The sequence below is a fragment of the Chaetura pelagica genome, unplaced genomic scaffold (assembly GCF_000747805.2).
Source record: "Chaetura pelagica isolate M959 unplaced genomic scaffold, ChaPel_1.0 scaffold336, whole genome shotgun sequence".
NCBI lineage: Eukaryota > Metazoa > Chordata > Aves > Apodiformes > Apodidae > Chaetura > Chaetura pelagica.
The window spans coordinates 2,167,534-2,187,269 of record NW_009953652.1 but is presented as its reverse complement, the minus strand read 5'-3'; the positions used below and the strand labels follow the sequence as shown (position 1 = coordinate 2,187,269).

Here is a 19,736-nt window from a genome sequence, read left to right as displayed (position 1 = left end):
CAGCTTTCACAAAATCACTGCTGCCTCCTACTGAAGAATCTTCACTTGTTTCTGCCTGAACACAAGACTACCCCCTCATATTTCCAATCTGGGGAAACATTAAATGCTGACATGGAGTCCAGAGCAGGCCAGATGGCTGAGAATGCATAAATACCAAGTGGTACCATGGTACACTCTCAATGGCTAGACACACAGCCCTGGAAAGGGATGAGTGGTCATGGAACTTCTCATTGCACATCTACCATTCAAAACCCCAAGCAGGGTCTCCAAGGGTTGAATCCAAAGTTTCATAAGCTAGAGAAACCAGAGAGTCACCTTAGTGTCCCAATACAACAGGAAGGACTGCAGCTCTATCAGAGCTGTAGGGTTAGGGAAAGCAAGACTCTTTTCTCTCCTTCTAGCACATGTCATTGGCAGGGATCTAGCCCATCCTGAGTGCCTTGAAAGTTTTATGGAGAAAAGTGGTGAAGAGAGCAAGGCTAACAGTCAGACTACCTCTGGTTTAAACCTGCAAAAACACAGGTGATTGTCAGCTGTGAATATGACAACCTGAACACCCTGCACAGAGACAGAAAAAGTATCAGCAACCAAAACCTTCAGGGTGGTCCTCATTGATCAGGAAAAGATGACCACAGGGATTTCCAATTCACCCACATCTTACTCCCTAATGTGTATTTCTGGGGGGGGGTGTCCAAGCCCCAGGGGCCTTTGCATACCTTCCTGAACCATTTAGGAAAACCAGAGCCTTATGACTTTGAGGCAAATCACTACCCAGGTGAAGTCTCAGATGAAAGATATCAGGTACTTCCTGTAAACCACTTGGCACCTATCCACATAGTAAAATAAAGCCCATGAAAAATATTTTGTGGAATACATTCAGGTGATGAATTAAGGAAACGAATCGGCTCATGAACACTGCAAATGCAAATAGAGAGGCTAAATTTATCAAACAAATTACCCATTTGATACAGGATTACTTACTAAAAGCTAACTTATGATTCCTTTGCTCACACTGAGGACTTCTTCAGCCCCAGTGAAGTCTGCCATAGGAAGTGGAGAGGGAGATGCTTCTCAATACCAGCACAGAAATTACAATCTCTGCTTAAGAGTTCACTCACGTATTAGTGCAGAGATCTGCCTTTTTAATACAAAGCCCTTCATTCAGCCATTTAGACAGTTTCCAATTTGATTCTAAGCCTGGTAGATCTCTAACAAGGAATTTCCTCTGCAATTGTAATATATTTGCACATTTATGGACAACGAGGATGCTGTGCATCCTCCTGAAGTAACAGAAGGATTAATGTAAGAGAGTAGCTCTTATCCATATGCTTAGGGTAGGGGGGGAAGTGTTTTTGTCAACCAGGATAAAAGCAGAAAATGCATTAAACGTCATAACCCGGAATAGAGGGGAGAGAAAGTTTTTTCAAGATGAAGCAATTTCTCTCCCTTTTTGCTAACACGAACTGATGTGGCTCAGAAAAAGAAAAAAAAAAAAAAAAGAAAAAAAGAAAAAAAAGAGGAAAAAAAAAAAGAAGAAAAAGCTCTTGGGCTCAGCATCCTTTCATTAACTCTGAAAGGACACAGAGTCTAAAAGCTTGCATCTTCCATCTATCAATTGGTCTAATAAAAGTGCAAACCTGTCCTCTCTCTAACAATTTTAGAGATGCTTTAGTGAAGTAATTTTGTTACTGTTTAACGTAGTGAGAATGTAGTATAACCTTGAATGCTGCAGCTTCACAGTACATACCCTTTATAACATTATTTTTGTCTAAAGAACATTTTCAGGAAAAATTATTCCCCTCTCCAATCCACTGATAACAGGTGGTAGATTTAGAAATACTTTAAGCATTGCAATTTAAGATAAACCTTTCACAATATACAAGAGCCACCACAAAAAAAGAAGTATTTGCCAAAGGTCCTTACAAGAATATCTATCTGACATATTAAGTCAGTGTACAGGAGGAAAATAAAAAAAGGTATCTTTGCCTCCACCTGGCAACTGTTTGCACTCTTCATTTTACTCCTATGAATAGCATCCCAGAAGAATGTATCACTGTAAGGTAAATGTTGGCAAATCTAGCTTTTCAATGGGGTCTGTTTTTATACCATTTCCTGGTCAGTCTTATATATATTTAGCAGTAAAAGTAATGCTCAGTACCTAGGCTCCATGTAGAATTCTGTTAGAAGACACAAGGAATTCCAAGAGAAAAAATGGCATGAGTATCATCTCTTTTCCCAGAAAGCTCACTTACAGTACTTGTAGCAACAAATCCGGTGATGCACGAACTACACATTTCAGCCAGAACTGCAGGCAAGGATATTTTATTTGCCTGCAAGATATGTAGGAAGGCAGTCTCTTGGATTATGCAGACAGCACTTCCCAACACAGTTCGAGGCAGAATGCCTGCACTACCTCATTCCACTAGGAGATTAAACTCAATTGGTAAAAAGAAAAAAAATTACCACTGTTAGTGGCACCTAATATGCTAAAAGAGTGATCCATCGTAAGCACAGAAGGTAAGCTATTCTACTGCAACAGTCTTCCACCCTTGCTCTTTTTCTACCAGGACATACCAAAAGTTCTTAGCAAAACCCCAGAGGTTCAACAGGAGATTCTATGTGGACCGTGACCCTTTATTTTCTAAAACAGTGCTTTTCTGGAAAATCACTAGGATGAGATCCTAAGTCTGAGTTAAAGATTAAGTGGCACTCTCCTGTGGAGCATGGTGGCTTTGGCTTGGGTTCTGTACAGGCTACTGATGACTGAGATCAAACTAGAAATGCTAAGACTGTGACAACCGGTCTGTTACTGAACAGATTTGCTACACTCATAAGATAGGAAATTATTTAGAAGTCTGTATCTCCTCCCTTTTTATTTAAAGTTTGCAAATGACAAGGCTCTTGGCAGTTGTCTTAATATCAGTACTATTACTCAACTAATTTATTTGGCATACCACTTGCAAAATAGGCCTAATGATATGTTCAACTAATGGAACAATTTCCCTCTATCTACATTCCACTTACTCTAATGCACTGAGGTGTAACTCTAGCTTCATTTCATTATCATTTGACTAGCTCAAGCACTTGGATGTCTTTTTGGATTTATTAATGCACCAGGTTTACAGTAATAACTATTTATGTATATAACTCCATGAATATATTCTTCTTTCTAAGTATTTTTGTCCACATCTATTAAAGCAGATATATTTCTTCATGTTTCTGAATGCAAGACACACTTTAAAAACATCTCAATGTTTCTTCTCTAAGCTTAAAATAATATCTCAGTGTTACTCTCTCCTGTGAATATTCAGATGGTGTCATAGCAAATTAGATTTAGGGGAAGTCTACTCTTAAAGACTTTCATTTAACATTAATAGACTCACTTAAAAACACCTCAAAACCACCAGTTTTGGCAATTCCTTCCACAGTCTAGATATTAGGAATTTATTGCCAAAGGTAGCGACAGTATCTAACTCCTTGACACGGAGTCTTGTGGACTAAGTGCTCTGTGCAAGAAACCAGTTCTGAAAAGATGGAATAACCTTACAGTTGGAGAGTCTGCTGGTAACTCCTCCAAGACTATTAAGTTAAATTCAGGTGACAATTCACAAGAGACCAGAAAAAGGAACAAGCAGCAGACATGATGGTCATCTGGTGATCACCATCCAGACCTTCAGCTGATGTTCTTACCAGTAGGTTATCAGGAATTTAGGATGAGGCTGACTTGAGCTGACATCTGTTGAAGTGTTAGTATCCTGCAGAAAACTGTCAATTCCAGATAGCAAAGAAAGCCTAAGACTGTATATTAACCATTAGAGCACTCATCCAGGAGAGAGACCCAAACACTTATCACTTCTTCAGGGATACTAATGGGGAGTCATTTTGGTAGCGTGTACCTCTCCTGCCTCTCGCTTTCTCTTCAGAAGCTGACAATCTAAGTGACATCTAAGGGAATACCAGATGTCCGTGGTGACACAAGATGTTAAAATCAGGTCTCCCAAATCACTGACTACTGAGAGGAAATCCTTCACTGAGTTAGGTTTTACAAGCTTCTTTTAAAACTCCAGCTCTCCAGCCAGTAGGTGCTCAGCTCTTTCTGGAAACCAGCACCATTAAGGCATATCAAAACTGGTATTCACAATTGTTAGTAATGAGAATATTACAGCAGGGAGCCTATGGAAATGACTATACCAATGGCTACACCATCTATACCAAACTGTGGCTGCTGAGAACTGAAACATTTTTCTCAGGACAGCTGTCTAAGTATTGGATCAACCTTTAGCATAGTCACATACCTGCAAAATTTAGATTTGCTGCACCTTAGAGGGTGACCACCACAATCACCTCTCTATGGTCACATATAAAATTACCAGTTTTAATTCAAGCAAAAAAAAACATGTAAAAACTTGCCATGCATGAGAATAAACAAACTATTAAAATGATGATACAACTGATTACCTATATAATGTGGCATAAGGCAAGTGTAAGTCTTTATAAAAACATGAGACTCAACCACACAGGTTCTCTGTAGACAGGAGTTCAACAATGTCAGGCTTGGAAAACCCCCAAAAAGAAAAAAAATATCTCCCATTTCCCTCTCTTTTCCCCTTAGACTTGCCATGCTTTATCTCTGAAGCATCTTCTTGCCTCTCAGGCTTTCAAACCCAAGAGGGCTTTACATTTATAACAATAATACCAGACTTTAATCCATTATTTCAAAGACCCTTCTGATGAAGGTGAGTATTAACACTGTTGACAAATTGGCACTGTAGTCTGTTCTCACTTAATCTGAAGGGCAGGGACAGAGCCAGCAACAGTAAGTAGGGTCCTGCCACTTTATCCTATGTGTTGGGGTACACTGCCAAAAAAATTAGAATCATACAATGAATGGATTAGACATGAATGCAGCCTTTCAAATGCATGTTCAGTGTGCTTCAGACAAAAATATTATTAAGTGGTTAGACACCATTCTATGCTACCTGAATAATTCAATAGGTTTTTAAATTTCAGCTGCCAATCATTGCAAGCTGGAGATTACAAAGCCATCTACAAAAAGCTTTGTTCTAGTAAGATGAGACAGAAACCTCACCATTTCCATACTACCAGCCAAAGCAAGAGGATAAAGCCACAGTGGCTACTGTGACAAAATGGTCCTGTAGTATTAATGGAGACTTAAAAGATACCAGAGCACCGCCTCCTATTACTCAAAGGACCTTTCCACCAAGCAGGTAGACAGTGTGGGGAGTATTTAAGTGACCACCACTTCTGAAATATGTGAAAAAATACTAAAATCTGGATCTTGTCACATACACTAGGACTGATGTAATAGAAAAACAAATAAAATGGGAGAAGGTTGATTAAAAAAAAAACCCTGAGCACAGATCTCTAATGATACACGATAAAAATAAATCACAGGCATATGGGGGGGGAGGGGGATTTACAAATTTACTATCCACCAGGCTTTCTTATATTCTAGAAAGTAACCTCCTGTGTGAAATATAAGATGAATGGCTAACATTTCCCAAGTGCTCCAGTGGGAGCCATCTTTCTCCCATTCATTCTTGCACAGGGACAGCTCAAGTTTAAAGTTCTCATTCAGACACAGTTGGGCTCTAACCCCTGCAGTATCTTTTCAGACCCAGAGAAACCCTACCAGCATCGTTAATGAAAGAGAAGGCAGAAGGTGTATGGAAAAAAAGCAATATACACTGGGAGCTATATACATCAGTGAAAAAAATCTTCTTCTGAGAGTTAAGACTTCATCCAGTGCCACGCACCAGTTTTTTGAAGGAGACAGGGATACAGCAGAGAATGAAGAAACCAGCTGTACTGAGCATACAAAGACAGGCCTTGATTTTGCAAAAGCAGTGTCAAAAGTAGTTTTACTGGTTCACAAATTTTAAATGGCTGCATTTGTCCAGGATCAGAGCTGCTATGTGCAGCTGATCTTTAAAGAAAGTTCACATTTTAATATATGGCTTTGGCAGGGAAAGAAGAAAGGATGCCAACTGTTGTCTTTTTGCAGCATTATTTTTTAAATTCAGAAGGCACTTGATTATTATACCTACCTAGAGGGAAAAACTCGCCCATTTTCTTCTTAAAAATTTTGTAGTCAACCTCCAAAAAGACACAGAAGATGATACGATCCACCTGTAAGAAACAAAAGTATTCTCAGTGAGATGACTGCAACCATAAACATTGGCAATAATAGTTAGTAAAAGCAAAAAGAAACTTTTTAGCCAACAAGCTTTTATGCTCCAGGCAAGCAAGTAAACATCATAGGGATTCATGTTTTGAATTTATTGTGCATCTGTGTTGTAATTTACAAAATAACATTTGCAACCACAGCTCACAACTGTATTCTTTGTTAACTGCCTCCTGTTTATGCAAACTCTTTAGTATAAATGACTTTTGGCTTTTAGATGAGTAGTGGGATGCAATGTTTGATGAAAGTGTCACATGGGTGGCTTCTAATAAGCATACAAAACAGTAAATGGGTAAGCAAAGAGCTCTTTTTCCAATCCTTCTCTGACAAACCTATTTGCAAAACCATGCAGTATTTTAACACGGCTTTAAAAGGTTTCATGTGGTTTTAATTTACATGAAACCACTTACTCTTGCTGTAATACAAGCAGAATGCAGCAAAAAACAAAAGCTGACTGGATGACAGGTAGTGCACAGGGTAAATAAAACATTTAATATGCCATCTACTTAGCGAGGCTGAGCATATCAATGAAACCACAGCCCATAATGTAGGCACCACCCACCAATGTTTTCAAAATAAATTGTTTGGCAGATCATTTCAAGTGAAAGGTTTTTCTAAAAGAGACCAAACACCTCCCCCCCCCCACACACACACACACAAAAAAACCAAAACACAAAACCAACAACAAAAAAACCCCACATAACAGAAATCCAAAGCCTTTAAGATTGAAAAACACCCACACTGGACTTCACTCTAGCCTTGCTATTTCTATACCTGTTTGCATAGCCCAGCACAAACTGCCAAATTGCCTCTGCAGCCAATACCCAGCTCCAGGAGGGAGTTCTGGAAGTCAAAAAGACCCTCCCACGGCTGAGCTGAGGGACTTGCAACCCAATAATCAAGTTTTTCTCTGAAGTGCATGAGAGCTTAACCAGAAAGGGATGAAGCCCAAGCAATAGGAAACCCAACATTATGCTGTCCCTGTGTCTCCATGGGCAATAAGCCGATCTGTCGGAGAAGAGCTCCTCAAGAGCGCCTTTACACATGCTAGAAAAAGCACCAGCCTCCCCCCTGCAGGGAAACCAGCAGGAGGAATGCTCTCAAAAAAAAATAAATGCCTTCTTTTCCTTATCTGCAGTAGAAAATGCTCTCCTTTTGCTAGAGCTGCTCTTCAAAGTAAAGTACAAGTCTTGGCTTCAAAGATACAATTATGCCGAGTAGCTCGGGATGTCATTTTAGAGCTCGTTTTTGGAGCAGCCTGGTAGAACACAGAAGGGAAGGAGAGCAGGCAAGAATCAGTTGTGCTGGAAAACGCTAGTAGTTGCTAACAAGGGCATCAGTGAATGAAAGCTGACTACAAAACCTTAAAGAGCAAAGCAGGCAGTCAATATGAGGCTGAAGGTACTGGTTATGTGGGCATTAAAGAAGAGGCTGTGAGCAGGAGAGAAAGCAGCAGGGCAGCACTGGAGCTTGCCAGGGAAGCATTTCAGCAGATTTGTGAGCAAGAAAACTGCCTGTTGCTGTCTGCTCATGTGATGTTCCCAGAAACAAGCTGTTCTGTGCATCCCTTGTAAACAAACCAGGCCAGGCATTAAAAAATATGCTAGGCTGTGTCATCAACTACTCTTCATGAGGGATATAATAGAAACCCCAAATAGTGGACAAGTGCTAAGCCAAAAAGCCATACTGATCTGTGTGCTCACAAATCTCTAGCTTATAGCACCAGAATGAGGTGTCACATTTTACTCGTATGAGAGTTTCCACGTAAGTAAAGTTGTATGAGGGAAGCTTTAGACAGTGAACACTTAAATTGCATTTAGTAGGAAAATTGGTTTAGGATAGTGCTGGGGTGATGCTAGATTATAATCTGTTTCTGCCTCCCAAGCAAAGCAGATGTTCAGGCATTACAGTGATAGGACCAATATGTGAACCAGGACAGACAAAAGAGCAGGGAAATTTATAAACCAGAGGAGGAACAATACTCCCACGCAACAAAGTTCTGAGTCATCTTGGTCTCTATATAGTCTCATATTCTCTACTGTAAATACTAAAGACATTTCCCTCATTTTATACAGTTCGACTTTTCAAGGTGTTCCCTTTTATTTATTCTGTGCAGCTGACAATGATAAAACTGCAATCCTGAAATTTTCTACTACTTCTAATACAATTCCTTAATTTAAAGATAAGGAATGTCTCTAGAAATGGCAGACTATTTCAAAATTTCTAGCCTCCTGACCATATACATCCTATATATAAACCTGTTCAATTTCTTCTTGGTGTGAGAAAAAGTGCACTATTTTAAAGTATGCATAAGATATTGTGATGACAGCTGAAATCCTGTGTTTATCTGATTGAATGGCATGTGTTGGCAGATAGTAAATCTGAAATTAAACCATATTCTATCACCCTGCCAGTCACTGACTATTTTATCTAACATCCCCAGCTAAAATAACTCAAAACTAGGTATGGAAAGTCACCCTTGTCCTCACTGTTCCAGTTCTAGCTACAATAAGGAAAGGTTTAATCCAAGTGACTCCAAACCTGCCTTGCCTGCAGGCTCAAAAAAGCTCGGCAGGCTTTTCGGGATGTGCACTTATAAAGGATGCTCTTGATTCAAAGAGGAAATAATTCCTCTCATTTTGGCTAGGAAATGCCATCTTGATTATATTTCATTCTGCCCCTTAACAGACCAGAGGGTATAGCCCCCAAGGAACACCCCCTGTGCATGCCCAAGGAGTCCCTAGTGCCTTTTGTCGGTGCCTCGCTCCTCCACAGCTGACCAAGCACCAGTCAACTGCAGCAGAAGTTTAAAGGAGCTGCAAGCTGAAAGCATTAAAGCTCATCCTTGATTGACAGCTCCTTTTTGGAGGCCTGTATTAAAATCAGCCATATCCTGTCAGAGCCTGATTAAATTCTGCTCGCTTCACAGCTATGAATAGGTGGATCAAAGAACCCCAAAAGTAAGATCCCTGCAACACAGAAAGAAGGGAGTTAAATTGCATGAGCTGTTCACTTGGTAGGCAGCTTCACAGCTCAAGGTTGCGGGTACATTGATTTTTTAATATTTATTTATTATTTATTTTTCTTCCTGGGCACTGCTCTCCTTGCCAGGCTCCATTTAATTTTGAAGGGGGATACCTTCCTGGTGGTTTTCTTCACTGCATCTGATAAGGATCAGAAAACTTGTGGGGCTCTGCATGGCTCATAGGGCTCAGTTCGCTTTACAGCAGAATGGACCCAGAGTCAGTCATTAATGTCAGGATTTCAGAAGGATACAGCCAAATCTCATTGACTGAAAACTCCTCCACTGGGTATAAAAACATTGTTTGTCTTAAAAGCAGCAGCATTGATCTTAACACAAAAGAGCTAGCAGAAATATTTCCTCTTGGGTTTTTTTTTTTTTTTGTTCACTGGGGCTTTGTTTGTTTTTCTCCCCAGTGAATTTGAGAGCACTTTGCATCTAGTTAGTGTGAAATTTATTGGTGGGTTAGTGCACCTTGGGGTTATTTCACTCACAGAGCACTAATGGTCTAGAAGAGCTCCATGGGAGGTTGAAGCAGGCAGGTGCACAGGGACTGCACTGTCACCACAGCATGGGAATGCCACAAAGCTGCCAAAGGTCCCACAAACGCCAGAGCAGAGCTGGGAGCTGTAGCTCCACTGACACAGCCACCGCCAACCAAACACTGCAGAAGGCAAACAGAACAAGATGGACACGCACCGCCTGAAGAAATGACCACAAGCCTCACCACATCCAAGGCCACAATAAAACAAGACTCTGCAGATACCTTCTGGCAACTTTACACCCTTTTTTAGGGATTCTTTGAGTAGGAAAAAAGCCCTGCCTTCCCAGCAAAATAAAGTACACACCAAGTTCCCTAAAGGGTCCTTTCCTCTGTTGCTGGGGGGGGAGGATGCTGCGTGTGTACGCACACATCTGCATGTGCAGCCACTGACATAGCAGTTTATACTCTACAGCTGTACCTATATATATGTATTTTAGGATTGAAACTGCCTCTGTTTTTATCTCAGCTCTTTTGCTGTGGCCTCTGGCAGGTTGTCTGATCCCTCTGACTTCATTTCCCAATCTGTTTTAGAGGACAGTAATACTTAGTCATGCACTTACGCTTCGCTACAAAGAGGCATTGCCAAGCACAATCCACAGGACACGCCAAACGTTGTTATACATAGAGCTCTGTGTATACCCAGGTGCCAAGCTGTATATATCAAGCACAGTTTTGAAGCAGAAAACTGATCAAAAGACATTCTAGACTATTTTATCTAATGAGTGTTCCCATGTCATTGCCACCTTGTGTCCTAAAAAAATAACGACTCGCAACTAAAATAAACCCAACTACATTTCAGCACTCCCAAGTATTTAATGCATATCCACAGTACCAAGGCATTTACCCAGCAGGCAGTGACTGCTTTTTATTATATGTGACAACAACTTTCACCGTAATTTAAATCTTACCAGAAAATACACAATAGAAAAACAATGCTAACTTGTAAAAAATGTTTCCCCATCCCAAATCAAATTAATGATAACAAACAACAAAGAATGAAGCTGCTTTCTGCTCTTTGTATGTGTAACAAATCCTGTTTATGAAAATGCCCTTGTCTGATCCTACCAGGACCTATTGTTATATGGCAATGGTGAACACCAGCAGCTTGCTGTAACATTTTCAGTTTATCAAACGTTCTTTGGATTTAATTCAAAACTTAGTGAAGCCAAATGGAAGCTTTTTATTTACTTCAGTGTGCTAGGATTGGCACCTATACTCTGTAACACCAGAAATAACATTTGCCTCTTTAAGAATTAAAGTTCTGATAATCAAATTTCATTAACCAAAATATTCAGATTCTTTTTCAAACATGTCCTTAAGAGTCACAGTTCAGAGCTGTCTGTACCTGGTAAGTCTCCTTGACTACAGTGCCTGTAAGGAAGAACTCTTGAACCTTCAACTGTACCAAAATCCCACGTTTTCCCTCTGTTTGGACCACAGCTGCTAGGGCAGCCCTGTTGGCTTTCATCGCCTGACCAGACCTGGGTCAGGTTTCCAAGACATGTTCCTGTAGAATCAAAATCTCAATTGTGGGAGGCAATAAATAAGGAGGAAGAGATTTTTAATACACCACAGGATCAGGCTATGAGTGTCCCAGCTGCTCCTTGCACACTGTGTCAATTTTCTTCCATTTCCAGGACACGGGCTCAGTTTGGTGTTCTTAAGTCCACATCTCTCTCTTTTGCTTATCTTCAGGGACCACATTTTCCATCTCTCTCTTTTCTGGTTTTCTGACAGAGTTCCTCCCTACCAGGCACCAAGCAGAAGGCAATGGACAATTAATGGACTACATGCAGAAGCAAACTTCAAAGAGACCGAGATTTGTTTCTGCCTCCTTCAAGTACTGGTAAATGGCGCTCTTGATGCCAACAGTCTGCCCTTCAGACTACCCTCTGCCTGACCTGATCCCCTGGTAATCCTGTTGCAACCAACTAACAGATGGAAATACCAGCTTTGTAAGGCATCTGCCATATCCCTCACAGCAGCTGTGAGTCACTTTGCCAGAGATGCTGCCTTCCTGAGCACCATACACATCTGGCCAGCTGTCCAGATAGCAGTCTGCCTGACCAAAAAGAAAGAGCAGACAGGGCTGCACCCCATCTGGGAACAAAGAGTGGACAAAGCCTTAAGCTTTCACACATTCCTTCCAAAGGTGAATGCTTCAGATCCTATACAAACTCCTTGATTCACAGCACCATAAATTAAAATTCAGCCTCTTGGTATTATTACTAATTTCACAGAAACCATTAAAGTGTGGAGCTGACTGTCTGCTCCTTTCTGCATGACATCATGGTCTATAATTGCAGAATTACTCTCAAAAAGAACTTCAGTCAAGTATTTATGGCAAATACAAAGCTTCGGCGCCGCTTCTGTTCTCATAACAAGATTTAAGCGGGGCAGAGGTGTCAGACTGGTGATACGGTGAATTTGACAATCAACGAACTGTGCAATGATGTTCACAAAGCAATTCACCTAGCCTTAAGATCTTTACACCTGGCACAGCTTCAAATCCACTGCAGACCTGATCCAAAGCACCTCCCCTATTTACTTCGACTTGCAGGTATCCCAGTGAGCCCAGCTTCAGGCAAACAGGCAATCTCTAGATTACCCTTCAGTCCCGCAGGTGGAAGGGGAAATACCTGCTATCTCAGGATAGAGATCTTTGATTTTCATGGGTTTGAGTTTTGAGATTCTTTGAATCCAATGCAGAAATCTAACTAAAAATCCACATTACTGTAAACCTTCTGCAAGTAATGGTACTAATGGAGCATTATATCACATCAAGAGCAAATGCCCGTTGAGGACCAGCTGTGAGGAAGCAACTCTTATTTAAACCATCATATTACTTAGGTAGTCATTGAAAGAAAAAATAATACAAAACTCATGAATTGTAAAATGATGTATGCTTATCACAAATAGAGTAGAACGTTTTCTATAGTGGTCGTACTGAAGTTAAAAAAAAGTTATTAGTGCTTTAATATCCTACTTCATGACTGAAAGTGTACTTTGCCTGGAGTGAAAGATAATTAAAAGTCCAAAGGCAATTTAAACACAAAGGAAAAAAATACCAAACCAAAAACCAACCACTAGAAATTTATTACAAGTTTAAAATATTAACACAACAACATCCCAAAGGAACATTGCATCAGGCTTTGCAGCAATCCCTGCCTCTAAAACAAAATGCAGGACCCGCTGAACCACACACTTAGCAATGAAACTCAAGATAAATTTAAAACATGGTCAGAACGACTCCCCCTCTCTATCATGTCTACAGCTCTGCTTGTATTCAACAGATGAGGGCAAATTGCTCCCTATGTCATACGGGCGCCAGACACACCACTGCAGTTATCATTGTGGCATCAGCCTATCTCTGTATTACTGAAACACATTAAAACCCATAATATTTTCTAGTGGAGAAGCACTTTTACCCACAGATCATAGAATCATAGAATCATAGAATCTTAGGGGCTGGAAGGGACCTCGAGAGATCATCTAGTCCAACCCCCCTGCCAGAGCAGGGTCACCTAGAGTACATCACACAGGAACTCATCCAGGTGGGTTTTGAATGTCTCCAGTGAGGGAGACTCCACAACCTCCCTGGGCAGTCTGTTCCAGTGCTCTGTCACTCTCACAGTAAAAAAATTTTTTCGGATATAACCATACACAGATCAACATTACAGTCTTGCAATACTTCTTATGGATCTTTGTCTCCAGGTTGAGATTTGATGTGCCCAAGGTCACAGGAAACAAGAGCAGGAGAACCAGAACAGGACCCTGGGATTTTTTATTCCTGTTCTCTCTCAAGCAAAGATGCTACTGAAAAAAATAATCAATGGTCACAAGCAAATTTTACAAGCTTCACTACACACCACCAGTTCTCCTCTGGCATATCCTCTCAATGTACCCACATATTGTGAGATCAAGAATGATAAGTCTTTTTCCCTATTACATTGGTGGTTTTTCAAAGATTACTTATTCTCCGTAAGAGAACCCACTCTGTGCCTTCAATAGCTTTCTAATACAGTGACTGAGGGGTGACCTCATCAATGTTTACAAATATGTAAGGGGTGAGTGTCAGGGGGATGGAGTTAGGCTTTTCTCAGTGATGACCAGTGATAGGACAAGGGGTAATGGGTGTAAATTGGAGCATAGGAGGTTCAAGGTGAATATCCGAAAAAATTTTTTTACTGTAAGAGTGACAGAGCACTGGAACAGACTGCCCAGGGAGGTTGTGGAGTCTCCCTCACTGGAGACATTCAAAACCCACCTGGATGAGTTCCTGTGTGATGTACTCTAGGTGACCCTGCTCTGGCAGGGGGGTTGGACTAGATGATCTCTCGAGGTCCCTTCCAGCCCCTAAGATTCTATGATTCTATGATTCTATGATATGATTCTATTATTCATGGACAGCGAGAACGTTTCCTTTGGGACCTGGTGACTTTATGTGCTGGACTGTTACTTTTCTGTACGAACAAAGCACCTACCAGATGAGAAGAGTAGCTATCCTATCAAAGCAATCTGGATCTCAAATAGGAAGTTACGACAATGTTTGTTCAGGAATTTACAAATGGTCAGCAATAAAAGTGTATGTGTCCCAGTTACTTCCATATTGCATGATTATATGACAAGTAAGACATGATGGTCTTGTGATAATATAAACACAGACTATAAAATAACCAGTAGTTAACAGTCCACATGTAGTTTTTTGCTCAACAACTAAAAGTTTTTCAGTTTCCTAAAGGTGAAAAAAACTGTAAAATCAGCCTAGGATTTAAGGCAACGTCTCAGTATATTTCTTCTGATGGTCACTAAAACTTGTCAGGAAAGGGGCAAGAGAGTAGTTTAAAAATGCATTTGTTTCTACCAAGATATCCATCAACCTGCACAATTCACTTTTATGCCACACAAACACGATGACATAAAGCTCATTCATCTTTTCCAGCTTAATACCTACTGTCCTTTGAAGATACATGTTTGGAATATCTGAAGGCGACCTCCATTTTTCACAGTTACCAGTCATAGGGCAGCTGACACAGCCAAGATAATCCTGTATTCAGCGAAACCGGGGGAATGAATGGATTCTGATGAATGTAATTTGCTATCTCAGTGACAAATGGCAAATGTGAAGAGAGGGTATGCATGCAAATGGAACTGCGTCAAATAAGGGCTTCTGAAGGATAGTACTCTAGAAATATCTGATAGGCAGTTTTACAACAACCATGCGGTTTTGAGGAGGTAAATCATCAGCTTACTTAGAAGTCATCATTATATCCTCATCATGGATCTCCACTAAGTAAGATGGTCTTGCGGCACATAATCGAGCAGGGCACTGCAATCCCATAGGCCAACTTTTGGCACCACATTTTACCTTACACCCTACATTTTTCACTATCTTTTTAGTAAGATTTGGACTTAAACACCCCAAAGTTCCCAGTAATTATGAGCCTCCTAAGGCTGTTTCGTCATCCAACCTGTGGCAGACTAATTCCCAGAAGATGCCATGTTCCACTAACACAAAAAGCTCTTTCCTGGATCTCCTGAGGATGAGGTATCACTTCAGAAAATTCTTTTATTCTTGATGTTTTGACCAGTTTTGTTGTAATACTGTGTATTATCTACCAATACAATTTCTACTCCTTTCCAGGGCCAGCAGGAGAATCAGCACTACTTGTTCAGAGTCTACCACTCAAGAGAAAAGAATATACTTGAAAACAGAAATGTAATCTCATCCTTTCCATTATCTTTGTTGCTGTTGTGAGACTTTGAACATAGAACAGGCCCAGGTTTTAAAATCACACAGAGAGACCAAGTGATGATTCCTCCTACCCTTCAGACAGGTACATAAATTAGGTTTGGATGCTAGAGCTGGCACTAGGAAAAGGCAGAACTGCCTGGAGACCAGCAGCGAGAGCAATGGGAATTCACACCCTGGAAAGCAAAGCTCCCTACTGCTGTGCTGATGAGGTGGAGATGGCAGTGACTTCCAGGTATTATGAGAAGTCACTAGGTCCCCCAGCAGTGGGAACCACATGTCTATTGGTCCCCAAAAGCTCTACCTCCCTTGCTCTTCTCTGTTGCAGGAGTGGGGATCCCCTCCTGCTGCAGGAGTAGGAGTGTGCTGGTGTCTCATATTTGGGACAGAAATCTTTGCTCTTGGCTGTGCTGATGAGAAGCCCTGAGCAGGCTCCTGAGGATGAACAATAAATGTTTGAGCTGCAGAAACAGTTCCTAGAAGCAGCAAATGACGGCTTAAATAACTCTCTAAGTGTGCTGTTACAGACAGGGTAAATTTGCAGTCACGATAAGCTCTGCAACAATTTTCTCAGTGAGGTCGAGCAAAGGTTTTACCTCACCTTGGGGACTGGGGTACTTTACAGCTGTTGATTGCTGTCACTTGGGCTTTTCACATTATGTTCTAAAATACTGACAAAGGAAAAAAACCAACCTGGCTTGATCCTACAAACTTGGTTTAACATCCAACTTATTTAAGTATTTTGATCAAAAGATGCCAGACAGCCCCCACATACAAAATTATATATACACCTAGAAACTGGAAGGTTTCACCTTAGAAAGCTTTGCAAAATACATTATTTGACATAGAAATCCCTCAAACCTAATGCAACTTAGAGCAGTCCCTGAAGGAAGCTCGCACTGGGCATTCCCCTTTTATGCTATCGCTTCTTTAATCATGCTCACCTTCATCCTACTTTAACATTCATGTTAGTTTCTACCTAAAAGCCATTTACTTGAAAGGGGGTTTGCATCAGTGCAGCTGAGCATCTCCCACCCTGGTGGGAAGACAACTGCAGCAATTTGGACACCAAGTTCATCTGACTACAGCTAGGCTTCCAAAACTTCCCAAAGTGTCATAAAACCTGCACTTTTAGGGGTGAAGAGTGCTCACTTAAACCTGTATCAGAAGCACTGTCCTCGTGATCATCTGCAACATACTGAACATTCTCCTCCCCAGCACCTCCACGTATTCTCTGTTCTTCATGTGAGGGAGAACATAGGCAGAGATAACACTGCTGTGGAAAGTTAATAATTAGTTCCCATCGAGGGGATTAAAACTTCTGTAGTGGAAGCAAAGTGAAGGGGTAACATACCTGCTCCCCAGGTTATAAAAGAACAATATATACATGGAGTTCACAAAACTCTTATTAAAAAATTTAATGCAGATAAAAAACATTCCTTCTAAAACTACATTTTAAAAAATTGCTTTCCCAAGAATATAGGCTACACCACATAATTTCAAACAGCTTTGAAATCACTGCTCACACTAATACCTGGACTGAATCTCATTTATGTAAATATTACCTTATCTCTCTCCTTGAAGATAATGTTTTACAATTAAGTTATCTGTCATTTACAGATCAAATTAAACTCATCAATGCAAGCTATTAAAAGACCATTTTTAAAGGACAAAGGCTGATTTTCTCAAATACTTTATGTCTCTCATTCTAATGCTAGAGATAATATTTTTTACCATTGAAAAGAGACAGAACCAGACAAAATAGGAAGCTATTACATTTCCAGTACTGCTAAAAAAATATACTTCCATTCTCAGGGTGCTTACTCCAATTTCTTTTCCAAAAAGATCAACCCAGGATCATTTACTTATTGCAAGTCAGACAGATGCTAGGTAAGGTATATGTAATTAAAAAAAAAAAGTTAATTATCTTCTTCCTACACAACGTTTTCTTGCTAATTTTCATAGAATCATAGAATGTCTTGGGTTGGAAGGGACCTCTAATCGTCACCTAGTCCAACTCCCCTACAATAAGCAGGGACAGGGACATCTCCAACTAGAACAGATTACTCAGAGCCCCATCAAGCCTGACCATGAATGTTTTCAGGGACGAGGACCCCACCACCCCTCTAGGCAACCCATTCCAGGGATCCACCATCCTCAGAAGGGAGATCAGGAGGAACAATGAGGAGTGAGACAATAAAATTTGATGTAAAGTACTTATTTCCCAAGAACTCAAGAACTAGAGCTGGTGGCTGGGTCAACTCGGGGAATAGCTGCACTTCAGAAAGTGTTTTTGGGATATTTGCACTTCTGAGAGTCTGAGAGTAGGCAGGAAGATCTACGTTTGAGAGCAGACGTGATTATAGATTGGCATGTGAGCTTGGTCTCTGATTCAGCCAAAATGTCCTCATGTGAAAGGTCATTAAGCCAGCTTGATACAATTGATAAATGTCTTCCACAGGAGATATTGCAACTTTAATATATGTTGTTTAGGGAAAAAAAGCCACTGGGATATAAATGTCAACTGTATGCCAACATTTTTCATGAGGATTGGGACGGAAAAAAAGAAAAAAGAGATTAATCTCTAAGGGATCATTTTAAAATTAATGTTAATAGATGGTAATAGGCTGACAGTTCTCTGGAAATACCCAGCAGATGTTCCAGCGCTTTACCAAGTCCTGATGTCTAACCTTGGGCACACCAGTTCCACAAAATCCATCTTCTGAACAGAGCTTGGTTTCCATAGCTGGAATTCTAATGATGCCTTACTGTTTATTTCTGTGGCAGATCACAGTGCACAAGCCACAGAGGCGAGTAAGTGCAGATTTATGTTTTATTAGAAAGGACAAGAAGATACCTTATTTATGGTACATTGCTATCTACAGATAACCTTCACTCTATCTATCTGTTCATCATAAGATAAAAAGTATCTAAATTACTAAGATACTGCTCAAATACAATTGAGAACATTAGCACAATTTACATGAACTGCTCAAATGCACTGATGCATATAAAGTCTCCAAACCCATTTATTGTCAAAATGTCAATGCTAAATGCATAAAAATGTAACTTACTTTATGCCATTAATTAACTAATGTTTGCACAGCACTTTGAAAATGTAAAAGCACTTTGAACACTGAGAGCTAAGCAGTATTATTTTTACTCATGTGGACTCACTGTATGAATCATACATAATAATAATCTCTTGTGGAAAGTATTTCTGGTCCACAGCCAAAACTTAACCTATGATTTGGCACTTCTACTCAGTGAAGCATCTGTAAATGGTCCTGTTCGGCTTTCAGCTGGAAATTTTCTGCAACACATTCAATACTGATTTCTTCACAATATATACCAGGTGTAAGGTACTTTCATAGCTTTGTAATTAACATTGTATAGCAAGACAGCAAACATTTTATTGCATTTTCTTCATTCTCACCCCAAACATTTGAGAACAGTGGCTCACCAGTGTTAGCTGAGACTCAACTCTTTGATCTGTACAAGATGCAACAGGCTTTATAGATATAACACAGGATTGGGATTCCTTTTCACCTTTGTGAGAGCTGCAGCTCTCAAATTATTTTCTGGTCTCCTGGTGAAAATCATTACACAAGAACTAGGCAACATCTTCATTATCCATCCCCACTCTGTGACTTCCTCCCCTCTGACCATACTTTGTCTGGGCTTTTTTTCCCCGTCTTATTCTTTGTGACTGAAGAGATGCTATAACCATGAGTTTTCCTTCCCAAGTGAGACTACAGAGCACTTTCACAAGGTCATATTTTATACCTGCAAGCACGTCTGTTTCATTTGCCTTGAAAAATGTACACTTGGCTATTCCGTCTTTGACAAAATTCCTTCTCTGTGAACACGTTCATAGAGGAAATCTAAGACTAAAACAATCAGAAACCAACAAAAATTCACCATTCTCCTGTTCTGATTAGTTAACAAGAATGGTGATGACTTACAGCTGGACTAAGTACCACCTGCAGTCAGGTTGGCCCCATGTTTCCAGAGGTTTTGGCTTCCTGGCTGACCTGGTGGTGATATGCTCCATCATTGTTGTAACTCTCAAATCAGGAGATATTTTCTGCATGCCTTGTATTTGTTTAAACACATGTCTACCCATAATATAAATTAGTCTGTGAGGGATTAACCTAGCCAAGAATTTCTTCTCTACAAATCTGTCCGGATGTTCAGATCGAGAGAGTTTTAA

The 19,736-nt window shown here is 40.3% G+C and overlaps 1 protein-coding gene across 1 annotated transcript in view; it reads right to left on the bottom strand.

Annotated features, from left to right (window-relative positions):
• MACROD2 (MACRO domain containing 2) overlaps positions 1-19,736 on the bottom strand; it is an 895,210-nt gene that overhangs the window by 80,988 nt on the left and 794,486 nt on the right. Inside the window, exon 8 of the mRNA XM_010000182.1 lies at positions 6,069-6,150. Coding sequence (XP_009998484.1) covers positions 6,069-6,150 — 82 coding nt within the window. The remainder of the gene's footprint in view (positions 1-6,068; positions 6,151-19,736) is intronic.